At 51.1% G+C, this 26,324-nt stretch overlaps 2 protein-coding genes and 1 long non-coding RNA gene across 12 annotated transcripts in view; 2 read left to right on the top strand and 1 right to left on the bottom strand.

The window, feature by feature from the left end:
- Nucleotides 1-5,343, top strand: part of RNF43 (ring finger protein 43) — a 64,435-nt gene extending 59,092 nt beyond the window's left edge. For 4 of the 7 annotated variants that reach the window (XM_063628508.1, XM_063628507.1, XM_055258552.2 and 1 more), the window contains 2 exons: nucleotides 207-1,562; nucleotides 4,030-5,343. In XM_063628508.1, coding sequence (XP_063484578.1) covers nucleotides 207-1,562; nucleotides 4,030-4,073 — 1,400 coding nt within the window. In that variant the 3' untranslated portion in view covers nucleotides 4,074-5,343. Of the gene's footprint in view, nucleotides 1-206 lie in introns of all 7 variants that reach the window. The other 3 variants (XM_055258551.2, XM_055258549.2, XM_063628506.1) reach the window with 1 other exon arrangement.
- Nucleotides 5,288-26,242, bottom strand: LOC129470613 (uncharacterized). 4 transcript variants are annotated; one of them, XR_010118002.1, is made up of 4 exons: nucleotides 26,129-26,242; nucleotides 21,300-21,531; nucleotides 5,689-7,265; nucleotides 5,288-5,404 (listed from the first exon to the last, which is right to left on the bottom strand). It is a non-coding gene; the product is annotated as an uncharacterized lncRNA (long non-coding RNA). The 4 variants fall into 4 exon arrangements; XR_010118003.1 differs by lacking the exons at nucleotides 21,300-21,531; nucleotides 26,129-26,242 and adding exons at nucleotides 11,156-11,486; nucleotides 12,604-12,767 and having other exon boundaries at nucleotides 5,689-8,979; XR_010118000.1 differs by lacking the exons at nucleotides 21,300-21,531; nucleotides 26,129-26,242 and adding an exon at nucleotides 12,604-12,669 and having other exon boundaries at nucleotides 5,689-11,486.
- On the top strand, nucleotides 6,803-13,036 carry SUPT4H1 (SPT4 homolog, DSIF elongation factor subunit). Its single transcript, XM_055258563.2, has 5 exons — nucleotides 6,803-6,934; nucleotides 7,493-7,599; nucleotides 11,361-11,416; nucleotides 11,711-11,764; nucleotides 12,634-13,036. The coding sequence occupies exons 1-5, from the start codon at nucleotides 6,815-6,817 to the stop codon at nucleotides 12,699-12,701; spliced, it is 405 nt and encodes a 134-aa protein (XP_055114538.1). The 5' UTR covers nucleotides 6,803-6,814; the 3' UTR covers nucleotides 12,702-13,036.
- Nucleotides 26,243-26,324: the final 82 nt, after the last annotated feature.

Raw genomic sequence — 26,324 nt, 5'->3', positions numbered from 1 at the left:
GGGAGGATTAGGGATTGACATGCATAGTGGCCCTCCCAGGGCAGGCAGCCTGACTGGAGGGAACGAAGGAGTCCCAGAGCACAGGCAGGTTGGGCACGTCCTTGGTCCCCCAAACTCTGAGCTCACAGGCTACTCAGGGTCAAATAGATTAGCTACAGCCATGTCTTTCTGAATGCATTCTCTGTGCCCTTGGTTCTTTTTTCCAGAGGGAGATTCATTTTCCCAGTCCCTGGGACCCTCTCGATCTTACCAAGAACCAGGTCGAAGACTCCACCTCATTCGCCAGCATCCCGGCCATGCCCACTACCACCTCCCTGCTGCCTACCTGTTGGGCCCTTCCCAGAGTGCAGTGGCTCGGCCCCCACGACCTGGTCCCTTCCTGCCATCCCAGGAGCCAGGCATGGGCCCTCGGCATCACCGCTTCCCCAGAGCTGCACATCCCCGGGCTCCAGGAGAGCAGCAGCGCCTGGCAGGAGCCCAGCACCCCTATGCACAAGGCTGGGGACTGAGCCCCCTCCAATCCACCTCACAGCACCCTGCTGCTTGCCCAGTGCCCCTACGCCGGTCCAGGCCCCCTGACAGCAGTGGATCTGGAGAAAGCTATTGCACAGAACGCAGTGGGTACCTGGCAGATGGGCCAGCCAGTGACTCCAGCTCAGGGCCCTGTCATGGCTCTTCCAGTGACTCCGTGGTCAACTGCACGGACATCAGCCTACAGGGGGTCCATGGCAGCAGTTCTACCTTCTGCAGCTCCCTAAGCAGTGACTTTGACCCCCTAGTGTACTGCAGCCCTGAAGGGGATCCCCAGCGAGCGGACATGCAGCCTAGCGTGACTTCTCGGCCTCGTTCCTTGGACTCGGTGGTGCCCACAGGGGAAACCCAGGTTTCCAGCCATGTCCACTACCACCGCCACCGGCACCACCACTACAAAAAGCGGTTCCAGTGGCATGGCAGGAAGCCTGGCCCAGAAACTGGGGTCCCCCAGTCCAGGCCTCCTATTCCTCGGACACAGCCCCAGCCGGAGCCACTTTCTCCTGATCAGCAAGTTACCAGATCCAACTCAGCAGCCCCTTTGGGGCGGCTCTCTAACCCACAGTGCCCCAGGGCCCTCCCTGAGCCAGCCCCTGGCCCAGTTGAAGCCTCCAGCATCTGCCCCAGTACCAGCAGTCTGTTCAACTTGCAAAAATCCAGCCTCTCTGCCCGACACCCACAGAGGAAAAGGCGGGGGGGTCCCTCCGAGCCCAGCCCTGGCTCTCGGCCCCAGGATGCAACTGTGCACCCAGCTTGCCAGATTTTTCCCCATTACACCTCCAGTGTGGCATATCCTTGGTCCCCAGAGGCACACCCCTTGATCTTTGGACCTCCAGGCCTGGACAGGAGGCTACTACCAGAAACCCCAGGCCCCTGTTACTCAAATTCACAGCCAGTGTGGTTGTGTCTGACTCCTCGCCAGCCCCCGGAACCACATCCACCTGGGGAGGGGCCTTCTGAATGGAGTTCTGACACCACAGAGGGCAGGCCATGCCCTTATCCACACTGCCAGGTGCTGTCAGCCCAGCTTGGTGAGTTTTCAGAGGGAAGTGGGTGTGCTAGGGAGAGGAGACTAGAGCTGAATATTTCAGGACAGGTGAAGTCAGCCAACAAAGGGTTGATGGAAGCTGAGACGGATACAGCAGAGGTGGCAACCAAAACACTTAACCATCGGGACAGCATATCATGCTGGCTAGAGTGCAGGAAAACCCCAGCTCTGCCAGGTGCTACCCCTTTAGTTGGCAGATCACAGGGAGGTCCCAGGGAGGTGCTGGTGTGGCTGAGGCATCAGAAAGGCACTTGGAAGGCCGGGTGTGGTGGCTCACGCCTGTAATCCCAGAACTTTGGGAGGCCTAGGTGGGTGGATCCCTTGAGGCCAGGAGTTCAAGACCAACCTGGCCAACATGGTGAAACCCTATCTCTACTAAAAGTACAAAAATTAGCCGGGCATGGTGGTGGGCACCTATAATCCCAGCTACTCAGGAGGCTGAGGCAGGAGAATCGTGTGAACCTGAGAGGCGGAAGTTGAAGTGAGCCAAGATGGTGCCACTGCACTCCACCCTGGGTAACAGAGTGAGACTCTGTCTCAAAAAAAAAAAAAAAAGAGGCACTTGGAATGGTCCCAGGGTAGCAGCTCAAATATAAGTGTTTCCATATTTTAATAACTGGTTTAGTTCTACCAATGCTCACAGCTCAGTATTAGTTCTAAATACAAAGAAGGCCAAGAAGTGTTCCTTGGGGAGAGCTATAGTAGAAATAATTACACATAACCATAATACGAGACTATATAAGAAGAGCTACGTAAGTAACGAGAAAAAAGAGAGACAGAGAGAGAGAGAGAGAGAGAAACAACAGGTGGTTCCCAGCAGCCCTGTGGGGCCTTAGGTTTTCTTCTCTACCCCTGTGGTAAAAGAACAAGGAGGACTTCCCTTCGACGCATCATTATTAATAAGACTGACCTTAATTTCTCGGGGATTCAGTGCATCCCTATATCATAAGTGGTGATCATGTAAATTCTCAACTTTAACATGGTGTTTACTTGTCCACATATCTCTCTTTTCCATTCAGGACCTTCCGCCTTCTACTCCTCCCCATCTTCCCCCATTGTGTGGATGACACAGTTCTTTGTCTACAGTCATCACTAGAACCCTTCCAACCCAGGAGGTGACACAAAGGTCCTGAAATATTCTCCAGTGTAGGAATTCTTCATGTGGGACCTAGGAGCTGCCCTCATCCAATTCATTCATTTATTCATTTCCTTCCTCCTTCCTTCCTTTTTTTCCTTCTGACTGTATGCCTGCTTTGTGCTAGGTTCCAGGCTAGGCTCTGAGGACATGGAACTTGCCAGTCAGGACACCCAGGTCCCTGGGGAGAGAGCTATGTACTGCAAGCTTTAGCTATGTGTTTGTGATTCCATTCGGACCCTATTGTGTGTGTACTTTGAGTGCTGCCAGTACCACACCACTATCTCCCTTTTCTCTCAAACTCAGAACTAGTTTCAGTGCCTCTCTTTTTCTTGCCTCTCACATCTGTTAACTGTATCTTGGCTAGCTTTATCATGTTCTTTTCAAGTCCAGTACTGATGGCCCTGCCAGTGTCTTAGCTATACCCTAAAGATCCATGCAGGAGCCTCCTAGCTCTTCCCTTCCCTCTTACAGGGCCTCGAAGGCTGAGTACTGCCCATCCAGTATGTCCCATAAAGTGCGCCACAGTTCCACTGCTCACTTACCCTCCCTATTGCTGCCAGCGTCATCTGCCTTACAGTAAACTGTCCAGAAATCTTCAAATGTTCTGTTTGTCCACAGAGAGGAAAAATCCAATCTGCTTTGGCCTCAAAGGTTTCTGCACCAGCCAGCCCCCATCTTCTTTCTCAACCTTATTTTCTACTCTCTTCCCTCCCTTCCCTGGGCCCATGCGTTAGCCAAACTGGGTAAACAATTCTTGTAGTTCCTGTAGCCCGGAATATTCTCCTGCCTTCTCTATTCCCATAAATCTAATTATTACCTATTCCTACAGAATCAGCTCATTTATCCCCACTTCCAGGAAGCCTTTCCTGATTGCTGCACTTGGACCCGGTCTCTCTCCTTCCTTAATGCATCTCTCGTGACTCCTGTCCTGTCCCACTGGCGTAATGGCCATTTGTTTTCATACCTTCTCTCCAGAAAGGTTACCAGGTCCCTGCTTATTCTTTTTGGTCTTCTATTTGGCACATGGTAGCAGACCAAATTCACAACGAATGCTTAATATTTATTGGGTGAATAAATGAATAGTAAGTATTGGTAACACACTGGTTGCTATATATATTTCTTTAGATTTGTTTTTCTCTCCCCTGTGTCCCAACTGGGGCCCCCTTAGCTTTCAATCTAGCCACCCTTTCCAGACAGTCTCTGCACCTCCCTCCCTGTGGCCCTCTCCCAGCCACCCTCTTCTGCAGGCGAGAGAAGCAGGTGCCTGGCCTGACCCTCAATGACCTCTTTCCTCCCCTCTCTCTAAATACAGGCTCAGAGGAGGAACTCGAGGAGCTGTGTGAACAGGCTGTGTGAGATGTTCAGGCCTAGCTCCAACCAAGAGTGTGCTCCAGATGTGTTTGGGCCCTGCCTGGCACAGAGTCCTGCTCCTGGGAAAGGAAAGGACCACAGCAAACGCCATGCTTTTTGCCATACTTCCTAGAAGCACTGGAAGAGGACTGGTGATGGGGAGGGTGGGACGGTGCCGTTTCCTGCTCCAGCTCCAGACCTTGTCTGCAGAACACATCTGTAGTGCAGGAAATCCATGTCCTGCCAGGCAACCAGCTGCTGCCTGTGGTGTGTGTGGGCTGGATCCCTTGAAGGCTGAGTTTTTGAGGGCAGAAAGCTAGCTATGGGTAGCCAGGTGTTACAAAGGTGCTGCTCCTTCCCCAACCCCTACTTGGTCTCCCTCACCCCAAGCCTCATGTTCATACCAGCCAGTGGGTTCAGCAGAACGCAAGACACCTTATCACCTCCCTCCTCGGGTGAGCTCTGCACACCAGCTTTGGCCCCTCCACAGTAAGGCTGCTACATCAGGGCAACCCTGGCTCTATCATTTTCCTTTTTTGCCAAAAGGACCAGGAGCATAGGTGAGCCCTGAGCACTAAAAGGAGGGGTCCCTGAAGCTTTCCCACTATAGTGTGGAGTTCTGTCCCTGAGGTGGGTATAGCAGCCTTGGTTCCTCTGGGGGTTGAGAGTAAGAATAGTGGGGAGGGAAAAACTCCTCCTTGAAGATTTCCTGTCTCAGAGTCCCAGAGCAGGTAGAAAGGAGGAATTTCTGCTGGACTTCATCTGGGCAGAGGAAGGATGGAATGAAGGTAGAAAAGGCAGAATTACAGCTGAGCGGGGACAACAAAGAGTTCTTCTCTGGGAGAAGTTTTGTCTCAGAGCAAGGATGGAAAATGGAGACAACAAAGGAAAAGCAAAGTGTGACCCTTGGGTTTGGACGGCCCAGAGGCCCAGCTCCCCAGTATAAGCCATACAGGCCAGGGACCCACAGGAGAGTGGATTAGAGCACAAGCCTGGCCTCACTGAGTGGACAAGAGCTGAGGGGCCTCATCAGGGTGACATTCACCCCAGGGCAGCCTGACCACTGTTAGCCCCGCAGGCACTATCCCATTTGGAATGTGAATGTGGTGGCAAAGTGGGCACAGGACCCCACCCGGGAACCTTCTTCCCTCAGTTAGTGGGGAGACTAGCACCTAGGCACCCACATGGGTATTTATATCTGAACCAGACAGACGCTTGAATCAGGCACTATGTTAAGAAATATATTTATTTGCTAATATATTTATCCACAAATGTGGTCTGGTCTTGTGGTTTTGTTCTGTCATGACTGTCACTCAGGCTAACAACTTCATCTCTTTCTACATCAAGAGAAATAAATTATTTCTGTTATCAGAGGCTAGGCTCCGATTTATGAAAGGATAGGGTAGAGGGCTTGGCAATAAGAACTGGTTTGTAAGCCCCTAAAAGTGTGGCTTAGTGAGATCAGGGAAGGAGAAAGCATGACTGGATTCTTACTGTGCTTCAGTCATGTTATTATACTGTCCACTTCATACATTATCATACTTCAGTGACTTAGACCTTGGGCAAATACTCTGTGCCTCGCTTTTTCAGTCCATAAAATGGGCTTACTTGCAGGACTTACCTGAGATAATAGTGTGGAAAATATGTTCCAAAGTGGAAAGTTTTATTCAGTGATAGAAAACATCCAAACGTGTCACAGAGCCCATCTGAACACAGCATGGCACCGGCAACAAGAAGCAAGCCCGCCCGGAAGCAGCTCAGTCAGGAGGCTGGGCTGGAATGATAGAGCAGCGGGGCCTGAAACTATTTATATCCCAAAGCTCCTCTCAGATAAACACAAATGACTGCGTTCTGCCTGCACTCGGGCTATTGCGAGGACAGAGAGTTGGTGCTCCATTGGCATGAAGTCTCCAGGGCCAGAAGGGGCCTTTGTCGCTTCCTCACAAGGCACAAGTTCCCCTTCTGCTTCCCCGAGAGAGGTCTGGTAGGGGTGGTGGTTTGGTGCCTATAGAACAACGCATTTCGCTTCCTAGACGGTGAAATGAAAGGGAAAAAAAGGACACCGAATCTCCTACAAATGTTCTTTAGTAAAGGAACCGTGTCTAAGTGCTAAGAACTGCGCAGAGTATAAATTATCAGCCGGAACGAGCAAACAGACGGAGTTTTAAAAGATAAATACGCATTTTTTCCGCCGTAGCTCCCAGGCCAGCATTCCTGTGGGAAGCAAATGGAAACCCTATAGCGCTCTCGCAGTTAGGAAGGAGGGGTGGGGCTGTCCCTGGATTTGTTCTGGGTCTCTGCAGAGATAATCCAGAGGGAGACAGTGGATTCACTGCCCCCAATGCTTCTAAAACGGGAAGACAAAACAAAAAAAAACAAACTTCGGGTTACCATCGGGGAACAGGACCGGAGCCCAGGGCCAGCAGCCCAGATCAAACGGCCCGCGTCTCGGCGCTGCGGCTCAGCCCGACACACTCCCGCGCAGGCGCAGCCGCCCCCCCGCCCCGCCTTGGGGGCCCGCTGACTACCCTACACAGCCTCCGCCGCGCCCTCGGCGGGCTCAGGTGGGTGGGACGCGCCCCGGCCCAGGTGGAGGCCGGCCGCCCCGCCTCCCCGCTTGCCGGTGGGAGAAACCATCTCCTCTGGCGGGGGTAGGGGCGGAGCCGGCGCCCGCCCACACCGGAAGAGGAAGTCTAAGCGCCAGAAGTGGCGGGCATTCTGGGTAACCAGCTATTTACTTCCTGCGGATGCACAGGCTGTGGTCGTCTACCTCCCTGTTGCTCTTCCCATCGGCGAAGATGGCCCTGGAGACGGTGCCGAAGGACCTGCGGCACCTGCGGGCCTGTTTGCTGTGTTCGCTGGTCAAGGTGTCAGTCGGGGACCTGGTTGTAGGGCCCATGGGGGACCAAGGTCGGGGAAAGAGGGCGGAATGGGGCTGTGGGACAGTAAAGAGAAAAGTAAGGCTCAGAACTCAGAGGTGGCAGGGGGAGTGGGAAGCCGAAGGAGGCCATCGTTTACCTCGTAGTATCTCGGACAGGTCTTGCAGCTGAGGGCACGGGCGGTCTTACATGCCTTTGAATCCTCAGCTCTTAGACGTTCGGTGAACTTACGTTGGAGCCGAAAGACACTGGGAGTCAGAGGCGGGTGGGGATCCGCTGCTGAGTGAGTAGTCGGAAAGGGTGCCTGACCCTGAGTAGACTAGAGAAAGGAATAGATAAAACGGAATTGGGAACAAGGGCGGAAGGAGTGGGAGGGTGGGACTTAGGAACGGAGCTTCGAGAGTAGTAGGTGGGGAACCTTAGGAGACAAAGTCAACATAGGGAAACAAGAAATTGAGCAGGTCGAAGTATTGAGAAAGCTACTTTTTTCTCTTGGTCTTGTTCATGCTTATCTCTCCTTTTCCTTTATTTTTCTTTCACTTCCAGACTATAGACCAGTTTGAATATGATGGTTGTGACAATTGTGATGCATATCTACAAATGAAGGGTAACCGAGAGATGGTATATGATTGCACCAGCTCTTCCTTTGATGGGTAAGCTGCTTCAGATTCCATCATTCACTTCTGCATTACCCAACCCGCACCCAGAGAAGTAAATGCAGGGCAAGTGTTAATCCTAGTTGGTCCCAGCCATTCGTTTTTTGGGATTATTTTTTGTGGGTTTTTTTTTTTTTTTTTTGAGTCAGGGTTTTGCTCTGTGGCTCAGGCTGGAGTGCAGTGGCATGATCATAGCTCACTGCAGCGTGGAACGATCCTCCGACTTCAACCTCCCAAAGTGCTGGGATTATAGGTGTAAGCCATTGTGTCCAGCCTCAACAGTTATTTTGGGACATACTAGTGCTATGCATCTAATGCAGTAACCACTAGCCACATGTAGCTACTGAGCACTTGAAATGTGTCTAGTTCAAATTAAGACATGCTTTTAAGTATAAAATATACCCCAGATTTCAAAGACTTAACATGAGAAGAAAGAATGTAATCTTAATAATGTTTGTTAAATGCATGACAATTTTTTTTGAAAATGAAGGGAAGGGAGGTATAGTAATGGTAGATCATTGCCCAAAAGCTGTTGCTTTTTTTTTTTTTGGAGAGACTTCGCTCTTGTCACTCAGGCTGGAGTACAATGGCGCAATCTTGGCTCACTGCAACCTCTGCCTCCCGCGTTCAAGCAATTCTCCTGCCTCAGCCTCTTGAGTAGCTGGGATTACAGGTGCCCACCACCACTCCCACCTAATTTTTGTATTTCTAGTAGAGACGAGGTTTCACCATGTTGGCCAGGCTGGTCTCAAACTCCTGACCTCAGGTGATCTGCCCACCTCGGCCTCTCATAGTGCTGGGATTACAAGTGTGAGTCACCATGCCCGGCCCATTTTAGCCATTTTACTTATTTATTTATTTATTTGAGACGGAGTCTCGCTCTGTCGCCCAGGCTGGACTGCAACTTCTGCCTCCCAAGTTCAAGCAGTTCTCTGCCTCAGCCTCCTGAGTAGCTGGGATTACAGGCATCTGCCACCACGCCCAGCTAATTTTTGTATTTTTAGTAGAGACGGGGTTTCACCATGTTGGTCAGACTGGTCTTGAACTGCTGACCTCATGATCCACCCGCCTCGGCCTCCCAAAGTGCTGGGATTACAAGAGTGAACCACAGCGCCCGGCTGCAATGGCACGATCTCAGCTCACTGCAACCTCCGCCTCGCAGGTTCAAGCGATTCTCCTGCCTCAGCCTCCTGAGTAGCTGGGATTACAGGCACCCACCACCCACCCCCAGCTAATTTTTGTACTTTTTTAGTAGAGACGGGGTTTCGCCATGCTGGCCAGGCTGGTCTCGAACTCCTGACCTCAGGTGATCCTTCCGTCTCAGCCTCCCAAAGTGCTGGGATTACAGGTGTGAGCCACTGCGCCCGGTCGCCATTTCTAAATACACAATTCAGTGGCATTAGTGCATACTCGTTGTGCAACCATCACCACCATCCATCTCCAGAACTTTTTTCATCTGTACCCATTAAACACTAGCTCCTCATTCTTTCCTCCCTCCTGTCCCTGACAACCACTATGCTTTGTCTCTATGAATTTGGCCACCTTAGGCACCCTTAGGTACCTATGGGCTCATTCAGTAGCATTTTGTAGCTTCTTTCACTTAACATAATGTCTTCAAGGTTCATTCATATTGTAGCATGCAACAGAATTTCCCTCCTTTTTTGAGCTGAATAATATTCCCTTGTATGTGTATAGCATGTTCTGCTGCCCATTCATTCGTCAATGATATCTTGGGTTGCTTCTCCCTTTTGGCTATTTGTGAATAATACTGCTGTGAACACTGGTATATAAATATGTGTTCAAGTCCCTGCTTTTCATTATTTTCAGTACAGATGCTCCTCAACTTACGAGGAGTTACAACCTAATAAGCCCATCATAAGTTGAAAATGTAAGCCAAAAGTGCATTTAATACACCCAACCTACTGAATATCATAAGTTAGCCTACTTCACAAGTGCTCAGAACGCTTATGTTACTGTGGCTGACCAGAAGCTGTGGTTCATGGCTGTTGCACAGCATCATGACAGAATATTGTACTGAATTGCTAGCCTGGAAAAGAACAAAATTTAAAATTCGAAAACGATTTCTACTGAATGCATGTCACTTTTGCACAATCATAAATTTGAAAAATCATAAGTTGAACTAAGGTAAGTCAGGGATCATCTGTATATCCACAAGTGAAATTGCTAGATCATATGATAATTCAGTGTTTAATTTTTTGAGGAACTGTCATACTGTTTAGCAACTGCACCATTTTCCATTCCCACCAACAGTGCCCAAAGGTTCTAATTTCTCCCCATCCTCACCAACACTTATTATTTATTAATAATAGCCATCCTGATGGATATGTCTTTGGTGTCCCATTTCCCCCAGTGAATGGTGATGTTGAGCCTCTTATGTGCTTATAGCCATTTGTATATCTTTGGAGAAATGCCTATTCAAGGCCTTTGCTCATTTTTGACTTCAGTTTGGTTTTTTTGTTGTTAGCTTGTAGGAATTATTTGTATAATTCTAGTGCATATTAGGTCTTAAAGAGTGGGCAAATTAAAGATCGGAGGAGGGCTACATGACCTCAACCAGAATTGGAAGAGGTAGTACTTTCCTCTTAAGGAAAGAAGTTTGGGATTTTTGAGGAAGTTGAGGTGAGAGAGAGATAGAACATTCCAAATAAAGTGAGTGACTAGAGCAAAGGCTTAGGATGAGGAAAACCAGGATGTGTTTGGAGAACAGTGGGAATTCTGTTTAGGTTAAATCATAAGGTTGGGCTGTAGGGACCCTAAGGCTAAAAAGATAGATTGCGAAGGACAGAGAAGAATATGCTTGTGGTCAGGAGCATGGCCTGCATACATGCCTGTCTCCCATCAGGCTGCAGGGCTGGGGGCTGGTGTTCTGCTTGTCACCCCTGGAGGTAGGGTCGGTTCCACTTAACAGCGCATGGCTGAGAATGTAGGATTTGGATGGGAAGGGAATCTTCTCAATAAGAATCCAAGATTGTTACTGAGACAAGAGGGGAGGCATATTGAGGAGGCAGTCAACAAATGTCAGTGCTTACACGCAACACAATAGGCAGGCAGTAAGAGTTTGATTGAATGCATTGAATGACAAAAATGCTTATCCATCTTGCTCAAGCAGCATCTTCTAGCCCTTGAATAGCCTTACCATTCCTCTGGAATCACAGCTACCTGGGAAGGACTATTAGGGTAATGAGGAGAGCTAATGCTTATTTAGCAACTAGTCTGTGCTAGTCTTTGTGCTAGGTGTTTTTCATGTATTATCTCAACCTTTGAGTCTCAACTTACTGATGAGGTTCTGAGAAGGGAACCCCACATGTATAGGTCATTAGAGGAACAGCTTAGCCAAGTTGAACTCCTTTCTAGTAGTAGGATCCATTGTTTTGACTCACCCTCCTCTTTGCACTAGGCCCTAGACCCCTTGTAGTTGTGTTAGTTGTAACTATTGGACCCCTAGTCCTAAAGCCGTCTCATTTTCTAGGGAATGTTAGGCTAAGGATGTTTGTGAGCCGAGTGAGATAATCTTTTGGGGATGGCAACTGACCTGTGGCTGGCGGGCCAAGGACATAAGAACGAAGAACTTTTGTCAGTCCTAGCTTTGAGTCAGCCTCATCCCAACATCAGAAGGCAGTTTTCCCGGCTTTCCAGTGGAGACTCAGTACTTGGCTTTTTCCTAGATTCCTCTCTCAGAATTGAGCTCAGGCCCAGGGGAGGCTCAGGCTGACTCTCCATTTCTTTTCCCTCCCTAGAATCATTGCGATGATGAGTCCAGAGGACAGCTGGGTCTCCAAGTGGCAGCGAGTCAGTAAGTGTTGGCCTTTCTCCTTTTGGCTTAGTTGTAGTGTTGTTACTGTTCCTCAGGTCCATTAGGGAGTCTGAAATCAGCAAGATGAGTGACCTCAGGGTGGGAAAGATCGGGTTGTAGGAAACACAGGGAAGCAGTGTCCTGTGCCTTGTCATTTAACACTTGTAGCCAAAAGAGGGGATAGCTCTTCTCTTGGAGTTGCATCACTTCTTTAATGTTTAGCTTAAGCTTCCATTTGATCTTGAGTCTTAACTCACTTCACTGTAATCTTGTATCTTTTTTCTTCTCTCTCAGGTAACTTTAAGCCAGGTGTATATGCAGTGTCAGTCACTGGTCGCCTGCCCCAAGGTAATAATAATCATAACAGCCAATGTTCATTTACTGTAAAGCTCTGCAGAAGTTTTTTCTATCTGAATTAATGCCAATTCTCACACTTCATTTTACAGATGGGGAGAACCAGGCACAGAGAGGTTAAATCACTTGCTGGAGGTCACCAGCTAGTAAATGAGGAGCCAGGATTGGAATCCAGGCATTCTGGCTCCAGAATTTTTGCTGTTTCTGTTTTTTATTTTTTTTAGAGACAAGGTCTCACTATGTTGCCCAGGCTGGACTCTTAACTCCTGGGCTCATGCGCTCCTCCCACCTCTGCCTCCTGAGTAGCTGGGACAACAGGTGCCTGGCTTAGAACCTTTGCTTTTGATGACTACATGTATCCCTCTTTTTCTTCTCATTCTTACCGAACACTTGCCTGGGTCTTCACTGGTAATGAATCAACTAAGCAGGACCTTTTTTTTTTTTTTTTTTTTTTTTTTTGAGACGGAGTCTCTGTCACCCAGGCTGAAGTATAGTGGCATTATCATAGCTCACTGCAGCCTTGAACTGATGGATTCAAGGGATCCTCCTGCCTCAGCCTCCCAAATAGCTGGGACTACAGGTGCAAGCCAGTACACCTGCCTAATTTTTTAAAGTTTTTGTAGAGATGGGGGCCTTGCTCTGTAGCCCAGGCTGGTCTTGAACTCTTGACCTCAAGTGATCCACCTTGACCTCCCAAAGTGCTGAGATTACAGGCATGAGCCACCATGCCTGGCCAAGCAGACTATTGATAAGTAGTCTAGGAACTCCAGTTTGCTTATGGTACCCCCTCAAGGTGGCAGCTGAGTGGCCTATCTTACCCTTCTGAATCTTACCTCACAGAGCTGTTTCTTTTCCTGCTTCAGGAATCGTGCGGGAGCTGAAAAGTCGAGGAGTGGCCTACAAATCCAGAGACACAGCTATAAAGACCTAGCAAGATGCAGGGCTGCCAGCATCTTTGCTCTCCACCTCCTGCCTCTGCTTATTTCTTGTTCTGGAACTAAATGAACAGAACTTCAAATACTTCCTGCCCTCCAATTCAGACTCAGCTGACTGTTGAGAGAGCAGCACATCATTTTATCATTTTATCTTCTTTGGACTACAGGTGGGGTGGGAGGGATTTGGGTTGGTGGATTAACAGATGGAATTGAGGAGAGAGTAGGATGCTGATTTTCCTACCCGTGGCCCAGGTCTGTGCCTTCCCCATGCCAAGGACTCTAGGTCAAATGTCAATAAATATGAACCTCGAGAAAGTTCTGAAGGCCGTGACACCTGCCTTGCCTCCCTCTTCCATTCTCTTAGGCACCGTAATAGCTTATTTGCCCTATAAGAACCTTCCCAGAGCAGCAGAGGCCCTTCTACTCCCTCTTGACTGTGTCAGCCTGTGGGATTGCAGCCTTTCTAGTGTGCTTCCTTGCTTCCTATCAGAAGGTGCTGATCCAGACGCTCAGTAACCCCATCGACTTGGTGGCCCTGGTGTCTCGCACTTGTATCCTTCTGCCCTCGAGACCTGGCACAGCAGTATCCCTTGAAGAAATCCTGAGGCTTTGTAGAGTGCTCCTTGACCATGTTGAATAATTCTTCCCTCCCCTGCTCGTCTATTTTCTTCTCTTCACTGCTCTTCCTATACCTTAGGCCAGTCTCAAGCACTCACTGGAGACACTTGGGCCTTGGGTGACCATTGGGTCCTAGTCTCCCTTGTTTGTGCCCCTGTAGGAGGTAGGTCCTTTTCTCCTCTGGCCTAGTAGGGGACCTTGGGTAACATCCCATTTTTTGGCCAAGGTGAGTTGTTTTAGGATAAAAAAATTTACCACAAATTCTCATTTAAGTTTCCACAGAAATCCTGTTAGTATCCCCATTTTGATTTCCCTAAGTTCCTTGTTATCCCTGTAAAAAAGAGAATGATTACACCCTGCCTGTTTGCCTCAGGATTATTGTGATTGTAGAAGCTATGTGAAACTTATATAAGTATTATAAAGGTGAAATACTTTTGGTCTCCTTTTTGGGCCATTTTTCAATACATAGAATATGTGCACGATCAGCCAAAATAGTAGGGGAAATGCTGAGAACCACAACTGCAGGGTGAGCTGTGCTGTGCTAGGGAGCGCTGCCTGTGCTAGGGCTTTGTGTCTCAGCCACCTGGTGTTGCTCTTGAGTTGATTTTGCTTGTTACCTGTGTCCTGGAGAGTGTGGGAAGGAGGAGAGATGCTGATCTGACTGATTAGTTTGTCTGCTCCCCTTCCTTGTCCTCGCATAGGCCTATGGGAGGGAAACTGGGACTGGCCAGGCTGCTCATGTCCACTCATGGTCTTCAAACCAAAACCATTTTTTCTGGTGCCTTCAAGCTCTGAGGGAATGGTCAGATAACCCCAACTCCAAACTGAGTTTCTCAAGGATTTCCCCAGCCCAGCAAACAGAAAGCTCCATGGGTGGTGATCTCTGTTCAATTTCAACCTGAAAGCAACCCTGCCAGGCTAGAGCTTACGTCCTGGATGGAAGAAGTGCGTTTCAGCAAGTGCCCAGGCTGTGCAGCCAACACCCAACTTTCACTAGCTTCTCAAAAAGTCCCTTGGAAAGCCCCAGCTGCTGTCCTGGGTGTCTGACCCGGACGTGGCTGCTTGGTGAGAATGGAAACAGTTGTGGGGAGGGGAGGCAAGAGGAGCTTGCACAAATAACCACATTCAGGCCGCCTCAGCCCCACACTGAACTGGGCCCTAACTGACAGTCTCACAGGAAGCAAAAGACATAGCATAGGCATTGATGCTTGTGGAGGAAGGGTGGCCTGTTTTCCTTCCTGGATTCACAGACTGTACCAAGTGGGCTGTCCCTGGGAGCTGCTGCTGAACTAGCTTTCTTGCTTTCTCTGGTACTTGAATATGCAGGTGGTGCCACTCAGCAACCCAGACAGGCAGAAAGGAGCTGGAGTCCCATCCTCTACTGGGAACCCAAAGAAACTAAGACAAGGACTTGGTTCACAGCTCCCTGGGAGTGGGCGGTCCTGGTACCGCTGCCCTGCTTTCCATGGCTGTGAGGGCGGCCATGAGAGCTATGTCCTGCCCATTGGCCCATTGTGTCTGTCAAAGTTTCAGTCCCATTCTGGCTGCCAAAGTTCTGAGTGCACAGCATCTTAAGATCTCTCCTTGTTGTCTTGCTCAGTAGTTTGGCTTCTGTCCTTCTGAAGAGCAAGCCTCCTCCCTAGCTCAACAAGGACAGATGCAAGTCAGACAGAGACTAGGAATAGTAGCCAGGCTGCCTTCCCCTTGCCTGCCCATGCCTCATTCTCTGCTTTCTCCCCGCCACATGCTGTGGAGTTAGGGGCTCCCAGAACACTGAGGAGCTCAGTGGCAGTGCATTGATAATGCAGCCTCCAGCTCAAGAAAGGACTGGTGCCTGATAGAGCAAGGGTCAGGATGGTCTGGTCTTGGAGGGGAGCAGTTTCACCAGGGTTGGGAACTGAGGCTTTGCTCTTGGTGTGGCTTCTGCCTTGTTACTCCTAGTCTGTCTGCAGCCTGCTACTTGATCCTCAGGTCCCCTCCCTGACATCTGGTCTCTATCAAAGAGGCAGGTAGGTCATGCTTAGGAACCGACTAATAATAACTTTGTCTGGAAGTCTGGTTCATGTTTAGCATCAGTAAAGCCGTTCATGTAAATATTTTTACAGTTGACAAAGGTGCTGGGTGCAGTGGCTCACACCTCTAATCCCAGCACTTTGGGGAGGTCAAAGCGGGCAGATCACTTTGAACCCAGGAGTCTGAGACCAGCCTGGGCAACATGGCAAAAGCCCATCTCTACAAAAAATACAAAGAATTAGCCAGGCTTGGTGGTGTACACCTGTAGTCCCAGCTACTTGGCAGGCTGAGGTGGGAGGATCCCTTGAGTCCGGGAGTTTGAGGCTGCAGTGAGCCGTGATGGCGCCACTGCACTCCAGCCTGGGTGACAGAGCGAGACCGTGTCTCAAAAAACAACAAAACAAACCCAAATACAGTTGACAAAGGGCTTTCACATCCAGTATCTCATTTGATTCTCACAGAAACCCTGGAACTAGTTAACATCCTTATTTGGTGATGAGGAGACTGAGGCTCAAAGAATTAAAGTGTCTTGACTGGGCACGGTGGCTTATGCCTGTAATCCCAGCACTTTGGGAGGCCAAGGTGGGTGGATCATGAGATCAGGAGTTCAAGACCAGCCTGGCAAAGGTGGTGAAGCCCCATCTCTACTAAAAATATGAAAAGCTAGCCAGGTGTGGTGGTGGGCGCCTGTAATCCCAGCTACACGGGAGGCTGAGGCAGGAGAAGTGCTTGAACCCGGGAGGCGGAGGTTGCAGTGAGCCAAGATCGTGCCACTGCACTCCAGCCGGGGTGACAGAGCAAGACTCTGTCTCGGGGCAGGGAAGAGTTGAAGTGTTTTAGCCATAATCAAGTAGTGGAGCCTCAGCTCAAGAAATATAATGTCCACACCAAGTTTAGGGCTACTAACTGTGACATAGTTGTCCACAAACACAGCAAGTTTTTTTCCCTCCATAAGTGTTCCACAGAACCAGTGTGAGGCATTAGCTTTCTTCTGAATGAAGTTATTACAACACATTGTCCCTACACATTGAGCCCACCAACCACTCTAATCCCACCACTCTAGTCCCTAAGTCTAAAATTAGCCAAAGAGATGGAGGCAGTGGGGCAATGGCCCAGGGAGGGGATCCTTGGGATTTACTCAAGGATCCCTGTGCAGAGCATTGGGAAACCAGTCTAGCCCTTCATGAGTTACTCCTGGCTGCATCTTCTGTTCCACTCCAGCAGCTCTTACACACCTGCTGATCTGTGTGCCCCACACCTCCCAACCTCTCTTTTTCCTCCTCACCTCCCTCCATCTGCAGACTGATGATGGCACTGTCACACCCCACCGGAACACTGAGACTTGTGTGATGAAAATACATGTATCTAACTAAGGGCAGAGTCCTGGCCCTGCTGCCTCCACCAGCCACCAACCCTGTGACTTTCCCAAGTCACCTCTAAAATGAAGTTTCTTGTCTATGAAGTGCAGTTGACAAAACTATGATGTTAAGGGCAGGATCGTGGTTAGCTGTGATAGGTGGTGGTGGAGGAGGGCATGAGAAGCACCTAAGGTGCTGGTTATATTTTGTTTCCTTCCTTCCTTCCTTCCTTCCTTCCTTCCTTCCTTCCTTCCTTCCTTCCTTCCCTCCTTCTTTCCTTCCTTCCTTTTCTTTCTTTTTCTTTCTTTCTCCCTTCCCTCCCTTCCCTTCCTTCCCTTTCTTTCTTTCTTTTCTTTTCTTAATTTTTTTTTTTTTTTTGAGACAGGGTCTCACTTTGTCACCCAGACTGCAGTACAGTGGCACGATCATGGCTCACTGCAGCCTCAACCTCCTGGGCTCAGTTAATCCTCCCACCTCAGTGCCTCAAGTAGTGGGGTCTACAGGCGTCCACCACCACATCCAGCTAATTTTTATATTTTGGTAGAGACGGGGTTTCGTCATGCTGCCCAGGCTGGTCTTGAACTCCTGGGCTCAAGCGATCCACCTACCTCGGCCTCCCAAACTGCTGGGACTACAGGCATGAGCCACTGCGTCTGGCCTTTTATCTTGATCTTGATGCTAGTTATGTAGGTCAGTTCACTTTCTGAAAATATATTGTTATATACTTAGGATTTGTTCACTGTTATACTTCAAATAAAAAGTTTGCTTTGGCTGGGTATGGTGGCTCACACCTGTAATCCCAGCATTTTGGGAGGCTGAAGCGGGTGGATTGCTTGAGCTCAGGAGTTTGAGATCAGCCTGTGCAAAATGGTGATGCCCTGTCTCTACTAAAAATTTGTTTTAAATTAGCTGGGCGTGGTGGCACCCGCCTGTAGTCCCAACTACTTGGGAGGCTGAGGCAGGAGGATCACTTGAGCCCAGGAGGTCAAGGGTGCAGTGAGTCCCGATTGTGCCACTGCACTCTAGCCTGGGCAACAGAGCAAGACCCTGTCTCAAAAAAAAAATCAAATACAATAATTTAGGCAAAAGCAATTTGAGAGTTGTAAACTAAGTATGTAAGGAATTGTCATTATCCAAGGTTGTCTATCTCTAGGTAAGTTCTAGATAGGTGTGACAAGAATTTCATCCTTCCAGCATTGTTGGGTAATAGGTGTTCCACCACATATATCATACATAAATACATCAAAACTGAATCAAAACAGAAACATTTTCCTTCAAGCACCAGGGCTTTTTTTTTTTTCAAAGACAGGGTCTTGTTCTGTTTCCCAGGCAGGAGTGCAGTGGCTCACTGAAGCCTCCAGCTCCGGGCTCAATCAATCCTCTCACTTCAGCTCCTAGAGTATCTAACAATACAGGTGCGCAGCACTCCACCCTGCTAATTTTGGGGTATTTTTGGTATTTTTTGTAGAGACAGGGTTTCAAATTCCTGGCCTCAAATGTTCCTTCGGCCTCAGCCTCCTAAAAGGCTAGGATTATATGCGTGAGCCACTGTGCCTGGCCGAGGTTTTTTTTTAATTTTAATCTTTATGTTCTCGTTTTTTATAAGATAAAGTTTTGGTTTGGGTTTTTTTTTGTTTGTTTGTTTTTTGTTTTTTGTTTGTTTTTCTGTGGTTCTTTTTTTTTAGACAGGGTCTCACTATGTTGCCCAGACTGGCCTTGAATTCCTGGGCTCAAGAAATTCTCCCACTTCAGCCTCACAAGTAGCTGGGACTACAGGCATGTGCCATTACACCTAGCTTAAATTTTTAAAAATGTGTTATATACTTCCTTGCTATTTGGATACAAGATTCTGAATGTGATTTAACCTGATTTGGTTCAAAGTCATTGTTGTAAACCTCCATTTTTGTATCATGTGGTGAAATGGTTCTGGGACTGACTCTTTTTCTACCTCTTGGATTCATAGCAACCTGTCAGCTGTCACTTCTGTTGCTCATGTGTGGCTGTCCCCCTTCCAATCTTGTCTGACCTAGGAGAACAGACAGCCACACTTGGTGAACATTGCTATAGGTTGCGCCAGTAAGGTTTAGACCAGGGAGAAGAGCACATGGCTGCCTGCCTCAGTCTTGGGGTTTCGAGGCCTTCACCAGTGGCAAGGTGAGACACAGAGTCTACAGAGGAGTGAAGGCAGACCACAGAACATTAGGACTGGGGGAGTCATGACTTAGGCCAGCCCCTCACTTTTTAGGGGAGAGGACTGAGCCCCAGAGACTGGTCAGCTTGACTTCAGGAGCGGGTTGCTGCTACTTTGTATGTCCTACACTGCCTAGCTCAGTACCTCTTGTCTAAAGATGCTGTGTTTCTCTGCCATAAGATCCCAGGAAGCGAGAACTGAGTGCAGAGAACACTGCCTTGTGCTGCTGGTACCAGGATGCCAGATCCTCTGAGAAATATGATGGAAAACATTTCCCCTCTATGCCTCGGCACTCCCCCGTTCTCAACCCTCTGCCTTCCGGGTGGAGGGCAGACATTATGTTGTCCTGATAGGGAACTTGAAGTCCAAGGAACTTTCCTTGGGGGTCTATCTATGGTGGATAGAGGCCTGGGCCTCTAAGAGAGAGCTGGCCTAGCCCATTTTGAAAGCTCCTGTGTGCTGCTTCCGGCCTATGCACTCTTCTTCCTGCAAACTGAGCTCTTGTGTTACAGAGTGAGCGTGAGGGAAGGGAAGGAGAGCTTCAGACAGCAGGGTAGGGGGACCTCAGTTTCTCTCTAAAATGAATCCCTCATCCCCTTTCCAAACCCAGCAACTACCACCCTTTCAACCCCTTCCCCCGTCCCGGAAAATACCTGGAAGGAAGTGAGCGCTCTGGGGCCACTAGCAGGAAGTGGGGGGTTAACTGTCACCTCATCCCTGGGGGCTTGAGTAGCAGAAGGCAGAGGGGGAAATGCAAATCCATGCTTGGGAGGGAGAAGAACTCCTCAGAGGAAGCAGGTGGCAGCCAGAACCCAGCCTTCCTCCTGGGCCAGTGGTCCCAGCAGGGGCTGGGGAGGCCTGAGGCAAGGGAGTTATCACAGGACCTGAACAAGCCAGCAGTTGGCCCACCCAGTGCAGGCAGCTGCAGCACTTTCTCTGGTCAGCTGAGTAGACTCACTTCCTCTGCCCTGCACCCCAGAGAGGCCGGGAGATGGAGGGCAGGGTCTCAGGAGGAGGGGTGGGGCATGGTCTGGATTCATGGAAGGTGAGGAGAGGCAGGAGAAGTGAAGGGGGGGGTATGTCCCTGGGGAATCAGCTGGAGGCAGGCAGTCATCAGTCTCTTCTGCTTTTGCTTAGGGACTAAGATTCAGGAATCCCTCTGGCCTCTGCACCTCCCCCTACCTTGTTCTAGACACCAGGGGCCAAAATTGAGAACCACATGGTGTACTTGCAAAGGGATCTTTTATAGCAACTGGAAACAAGAATCTAAGAAGCAACATTTGGCCTTGTGCCTCTACACTAATCATCTATTACATCCCTATGGCAATTTCCAGGTTCAAAATGGGCCACCTCTATTATTGCATTTGACCCTCAGTGCCATCCCACGAGGCAATATTATTCCCCTTTCACAGGTGAGAAAACTGAGTTTCCATTACATCTCTTGCCCACAGTCAGTGGCCTGGTGAAGCTGCACTGGTGCTTCAGCCTTTCCCCTTGCACAATGCTGCTGTCCCTATGGCCTCCCTTCAGTTCTGCATGACAGATGGGGATCCAGGGCCCATAACTGGGGCAGGGGCATGGGGGTCCTCCAGGTTTCCCTTTTTCTCCCTTGAACCCCACCCAGCCTGCAGGTGGGGCTCTGGGGTGGCAGGCCCGCTGACCTTAGTAACAAAGCCTCCTTGGGGGTGAGGGCTTCCATGCCTCCTGTGTTCACCCACCCTGGGACCCCTCGAAGAGGGGCTGGGCCCCCTGACGCCCACCCCCATTTTGTCCCAGGCTTCTCACCTCCCCCTCCCCAGAGCCGCAGCCCCATGACGCAGCCAGCCGCTGTTGCCCCATTGGCCCGCCCTAGTGCATTTGCCCTTATTTGGCCAGGCCAGCTCCAGGCTGGGTCTCCACCCCCGCCCAGCCCCCGCAGGCCTGTCTCTCTCACTTCGCCTTTTTGAGGTTTGGCTCTGGGGCTCTGGGGCCCTGGCGGGCGTCGCTTCAGACGCACTTTCTGGTTGAGTCACTTTTTAACGGCTCCAGTGTTGTGAGCTGCTGCTGCTGCTGGGTCCCTGGCCTTGGGGGCCAACCCTCCCCCATCTGACTGCTTAATAGGCTCTGAAGGAAAGGGCTGGGGAGGCCATCTGCTGCTGGAGAGACTCTGTGGACCACCTGGCCACCCACTTAGGCCCCTCTGCCCCCCAACCCACAAGCCTGGGCCAGAGGGTCCGCCCTGGGTCGCTCCCACTGCTTTTTCCAACGGGGTTGTCAGGGGAGAACAGGTCTTCACAGAAGACCTGTTCTTTGGGGACTTTGAATTGAGCTCCCTCTGGGGAACAGAAACGGGGTGCCCGATTTTCAGGAAGGTGAAACTTAACCTCGCTGAGTTTCCGGTTCCTCATCTCTGAGATGGGGATACCATCACTTACCTCACTGGGTCAGCATGACGATCAAGCAAGATTCAGATTGAGTGTGTTTCATCAAGTTCTCTAGCTGCGTGGGCTGCCTCCCTTACCTCGGCCCCGTGTGCAGAACGTGGAGGTGAACGGGATGAATCCAAGCTGGTTCACAGGGCAGCCCTCACTGAGCAGTCTCTTTCCAACTCTCACCGCCTTTTCCAGCTGGTCCTGGGATGTGAGGAATCCTGTTGGGGGCAGGAGGCTGGCAGGAGGAAATAGATAGCCCTTTGCCCCTTGTTTCCAGGCAAGACAAGAGGAGAATTCTACTAGAGCCATTCCTAGCCACCCTGCCTCCTCTGCATTTTGGGAGGTGTGCCCTTGAGCCAGCTGGGAAGATACCATGGCTGCCTGGGGGCTGGGCAGGATTTGGAACACAGATACTGCTGCTTCCTCCTGCGAGGTCCCTGGGCTCCTATGCTCTTGGGGACTTCCTAGAGCACAAACAAGTCTTTTGGTCAACTCCCTCCCCATTTTTATAGGTGAAGAAACAGGCTGGGGTTTAGGGGCAGATTCAGTGACTGGCCCAGAATTGTACCATAAATAATCACAGGGTGAGGACTAGACCCCTAGTTTCTTGACACTTAATTTTATCCTCTGCTTAGTGATCCTGATGTTGGCATAGGGAGTGGGGCTGATGAGGGATCGTAGTGGGTTCCAGGCAGAAAACCAGCTCTTGGACCCTCTCCCTGCCCCCGCCACACATACACACACAATTATTTTCAGCAGTTGGAACTGGAGCAGGTGCAGCTATGCAAGTTAAACCCGGCACCTGTGTGTGGAGATAGTCCAGAGGGAGCTTTCATCTCTCCACTTGTGTCCCTAGAAGATCCCAGAGAAGAAAGCTTCTGGTTTCATGGCCACTCCCACAGCAGTGGTCAGGGTAGCCTTCCTCACACCCACACCCCCTTTCCACCCAGCCCATCCTGCCTTTTCCCAGATGTTGTGGAAAGAATCCAGCTTGGCCCTAACTTGTTTTGTGACCTCAGGCTGCCTTCTGCCTCTCTCTGGGCTTGCAGCTCTGTTTCCTGACTCCGGACCAGTTGCTGTCTAACCTTGCTGCTTAAAAGTCCTTGGGTCTTATGATCCCAGGAGACCTGAGCCAGAACCCTGCCCCAGTGCAAAGTGACCTCCTAGTGTGGGCCACTGTGCATTGGAGCTGCCCCTTGCCAGACAGAGTAGAGCAGGAGAGTGTGAAATTAAACCTAGGGGAGTCTGGGCCAAGCAGGCAGGGGCTGAGGGGCAGCCAGCTTGCCCTCCCTCCTGGCCTGGAGGCCCCTTAGCACTCCTTGTGCTCCCAAGGCTCTGAGATGAGACAGAGATCTTCTGAGGTGCTGAGATGACCTCTGTAGGGGACATGGGCTGTCTTAGGTTCTTAAGGCACTTGCCTCTCTTGGCACCTGCTTCCCTTGGCTGCCCCTCCAGGGAGATGGGAAAGGGTCTCGACATTTGGGACTATTGACTCCAATTTGCTTTAGCCCCATTTTGCAATGCTAGGGGCTCAGTTTCCCTCCTTTGTGGCGAGGCCTGTCCCCAACCGTAGCTTACTGGAGGGCGGGCCTGCTCTGCCTTCTGGACTTCCTGTTTGTGAGTGGTTAAGTCTGTGGCTTCTCTCTTGTTGTCTCTTCGTAAGGCAGGTTATCTGAGCTGCCATCTCCCACTGGCTGCTTGCCTGCCTGTGAGTGAGGGCCCCAAGCCCCTGCAGATGGCAGGGAAGGGTTGGTTTTCTTTTCTGCCTTCACGTGGGACAATGAGCTCGTGTCATTTCTTCCACTCTCTGGGCCTGCTCTCCTTACAGGCATTAGGCCTTCAAAAGACCATTTTCTCCCTGTTTCTCCTCCTTGCCCAATCTCTCCTTCTAAACCCTCTTCCACCTGTACTCACATTCTCCAGGAAGCCTTCTCTGATGGGACTCCTGTGACTCTAAGGTTGCCACTACAGCATCCAACATCCCAGCCCCTTGGGCCCTGGCAAGCCCCACCTGGGATGGCCTTGTGCCTGTTGCTGTTACTATGTTAAATCTAGATGTGTGTGTGTCTACTTCACCCTCAGATTCAGTGCTCACTGGAAGTAGGAGCCAAGTGTCCCCATCAGACCTGAAGCTCTGGCCCTGCTTTGGGTACAAGACACTCACATGCACTGACACACACACTCGTACACACTGCCTATCAGGCTGCGAGTGCCCAATGACAGGTCCTGTGTCCTTTTCTCTGCTGGCTCACCTTTGCCTACCCACAGCCTCAGCTTGGCACACAGAGATGGTTGTCCCCCAGGTCGGTAAGGTGGGGGTGGCAGTGAGGGACCGTGAGCCTGGAGCCCTCCAGGATTCCAAGCCCAGATCCCTCTATCCTGGTGAAGGGCTGTTCCCACCTTGTTCCTGCCGCCCCCACCCCTACTTCCCCTGAGCAAGAATCTGAACGTCGGAACCAGAGAGGGCCGTGGGGGACTTTTGACAGCAAGTCCAAGTAAGCCAAGGTTGCCCAGTGACAGCCTGCTTGAACCTGGACCGGCTGCCAAGGGGGCAGAGTTTGAAGTATCAACTTGAACTCCTCTCTCCACAAAGACATCAAGGGTTTGGTTTTTCTCATCCTGGGGAACTCAGGCAACAGGTGGCTTTGGAGGCAGGAGTAGGAGCCAGGCCACTTTCACAGAGGTACCTATGTTCTGAATCCACCCCCAGCTCCTTCCAGTCACCCTGCCAAGCACTGGCCCCAGATTCCCAGGTGACCCTCCCTGTGTCTCCTGGGGAGGAGGCAGGTGTGTCCAGGAGTGTAGATAGGCCTTCCTCTAGGTGTGTGTACAGGCCTGCAAGGTGTGTCAGCGACAGTATGTCTGTGTCTGAATGTTTTGGGCTCTCTGGGCCGCTGTGTGTGCATGTGTGTTTCCACGCAGGCACTGGCTGCTCTTCCCTCAGGCATCTGCTGGTCAGTCACACAGGCCACCCATCTGGGTGGTGGCAGCCTACGTCAGGCTTCGAGTCCAGCAGCCTTGTTCCACTCACAGGTGGACAGCCCATTCCATGTATCCTAGCCATTCTCACAAGGTTTCTTATTGTCTCTGTATGCTTATTTTAGACTCTGCCCCTTCCCCTGTCCTTGATTTTGTCTGTGGCCCTGTACCATTTCTTCTGGTTTGAGGCCCAGCAGAGCCGGGAGTCATCGCTGGGCTGGGGAAAGTCCAGGTCCTCATTCCATCCTTCTTTAGCCCCAGCCTCGGGATGGGAACCAGCAGAGGGCCTAGACTGTCCAGAAACCCCCTGACCCCAGAAGCTCCGTTGACAGAGAAGCTGGGCCCTAAGCTCTCTTCTCAAAACAAGAAAATAGATAAATAAAAATAAAAAACTATTGGTGGCCTTTGGGCATTGAGGTTGTACAGAGAAAATCAGCCTCTGTTGTCACAAGGCAGCAGGCATCAGGGACACCTCACGCTGCACAGGGCAGGAGAAGGGCTAGATTGGAGACAGTTGGAGCCATGTGTGTCCCTTGGAATCTCAGCTCTGACTTGCCACAGGTCACATGCTGAGGGGTCTATGGCATAGCTGGGCCCAGAAGCCGGGCTCCTGGGTCCCATTCTGTGATTCGCTTTTGCGGCGACAGGACGCCTCTGAAGTGAGGGCTATGGAGGCATCATAAGCAGGAGTAGGAGGTAAGATGCTCTCAGGGGAGGAGCCCTGAAGAATGGGGGTCCAGGAACCCAGGTTACTGCACAACTTTGATATTCTTATCCTCTTATCGCCTGGGGCAGCCACTTCCCCTCCACCCAGGTCAGAGGCAGCGGTGGTCTCTTAAAGGAGTATCACCCCATTTCTGGCCAGCTGGTCCTACGAGGCAACTCTCCTCACCACTTTCTCTTTAGACTCAAGGGGGTGAAAGGCCCCGTTCCCCCTTTCTCTGTCCCATTTTAGGGACCCAGGAATGGGGCAACTTTCCAGGTTGAAGGACCCCCTTCCTGGAGGGAAGGATGTGGGGCCATCTCCCTCCCCACTGCCCCCCACGCCAATCCTCTTCTAGGCCCTGAATCTGACAGCTCCCTAAGGTCTGTGTGGGCCTAAATGGAGGACCCAGAGAAGAGGTCCATGGCCTTCTGGGGAGGAGTCACTGGGTGGTTTTCTCTCTACCACTCCTACCTCCCCAAACCCATTCCTCTTGCTTCCAGAGCCAAGCCCACCGAGAGGCTTGGAGAACGCTGGGGGAAGATGGTGTGGGCTGGGCTCAGCCCACCCTGCCCCCTGCCCACCCCCACACTCTACTCCCCTCCTCCAGCCAGGGGCCCTGGGCTGGGCAGCTTCCTGCCTTCCCCATGGGGAAATCAGGGGTGGCATGCAGGTGGGTGGGCCCCATGCCCACATCCGGTGGCCGCCAGAACCTTCCCTCGAGCCTCTTTCCCTCCACTCCTCCAAGCCCCCTTCTCTCCCCGTAGCACCTGTGCCCCCTGCCTTAGGACCTGGTCCTCACCCAGCTCTGCCCTGCCCTCTTGTCCCCACAGGCCCCAAAGAGAGCATGAACACCTAGCCTAGTGCCATCAGGCCCACCGGGCCTGAGAGTGCCCCCCGCACTGTGCCCTGCAGTCTGAGGCTGCAGGAGGGGTGGCTTTGCCGGGTGCTGAGGACAACAGCCTCCATGGACGCCCTTCATGCATCAGCACTTCCATGGCCCTCGGGAGCACACGCAGAGGAGCCAGGGCCTGGCCTGAGTGTTGGGAAGGGAAGGGAGTTTTCTGGGCTGAGGTCAGCAGCGGTGGGGCTCAGAGAGAAGGTCCTTTTCTTGTGCTGGAGTTCTGGACTCCCTGTTTTGGGCACTCACCGAGGGCCCTGTCGAGGAGCCCTGGTCTTCTGGGGTCACCCTCAATGCCCTGAGTCAGTCCCAGGCTCTTGAGCCATCCCTTGGAGCTGGTGCCGGGGGGAAGGGCAGCTGGGGCCGGAAGCCACCTGCCGAGGGCATGAGAGAGGGTCCCCAGCCCTCCCGCGGGCCCACCCCCCTCTGTTTCCTGTCAGTCTGT

The sequence above is a fragment of the Symphalangus syndactylus genome, chromosome 20 (genome assembly GCF_028878055.3).
Source record: "Symphalangus syndactylus isolate Jambi chromosome 20, NHGRI_mSymSyn1-v2.1_pri, whole genome shotgun sequence".
NCBI lineage: Eukaryota > Metazoa > Chordata > Mammalia > Primates > Hylobatidae > Symphalangus > Symphalangus syndactylus.
This window is presented reverse-complemented; position numbering and strand designations above follow the sequence as displayed.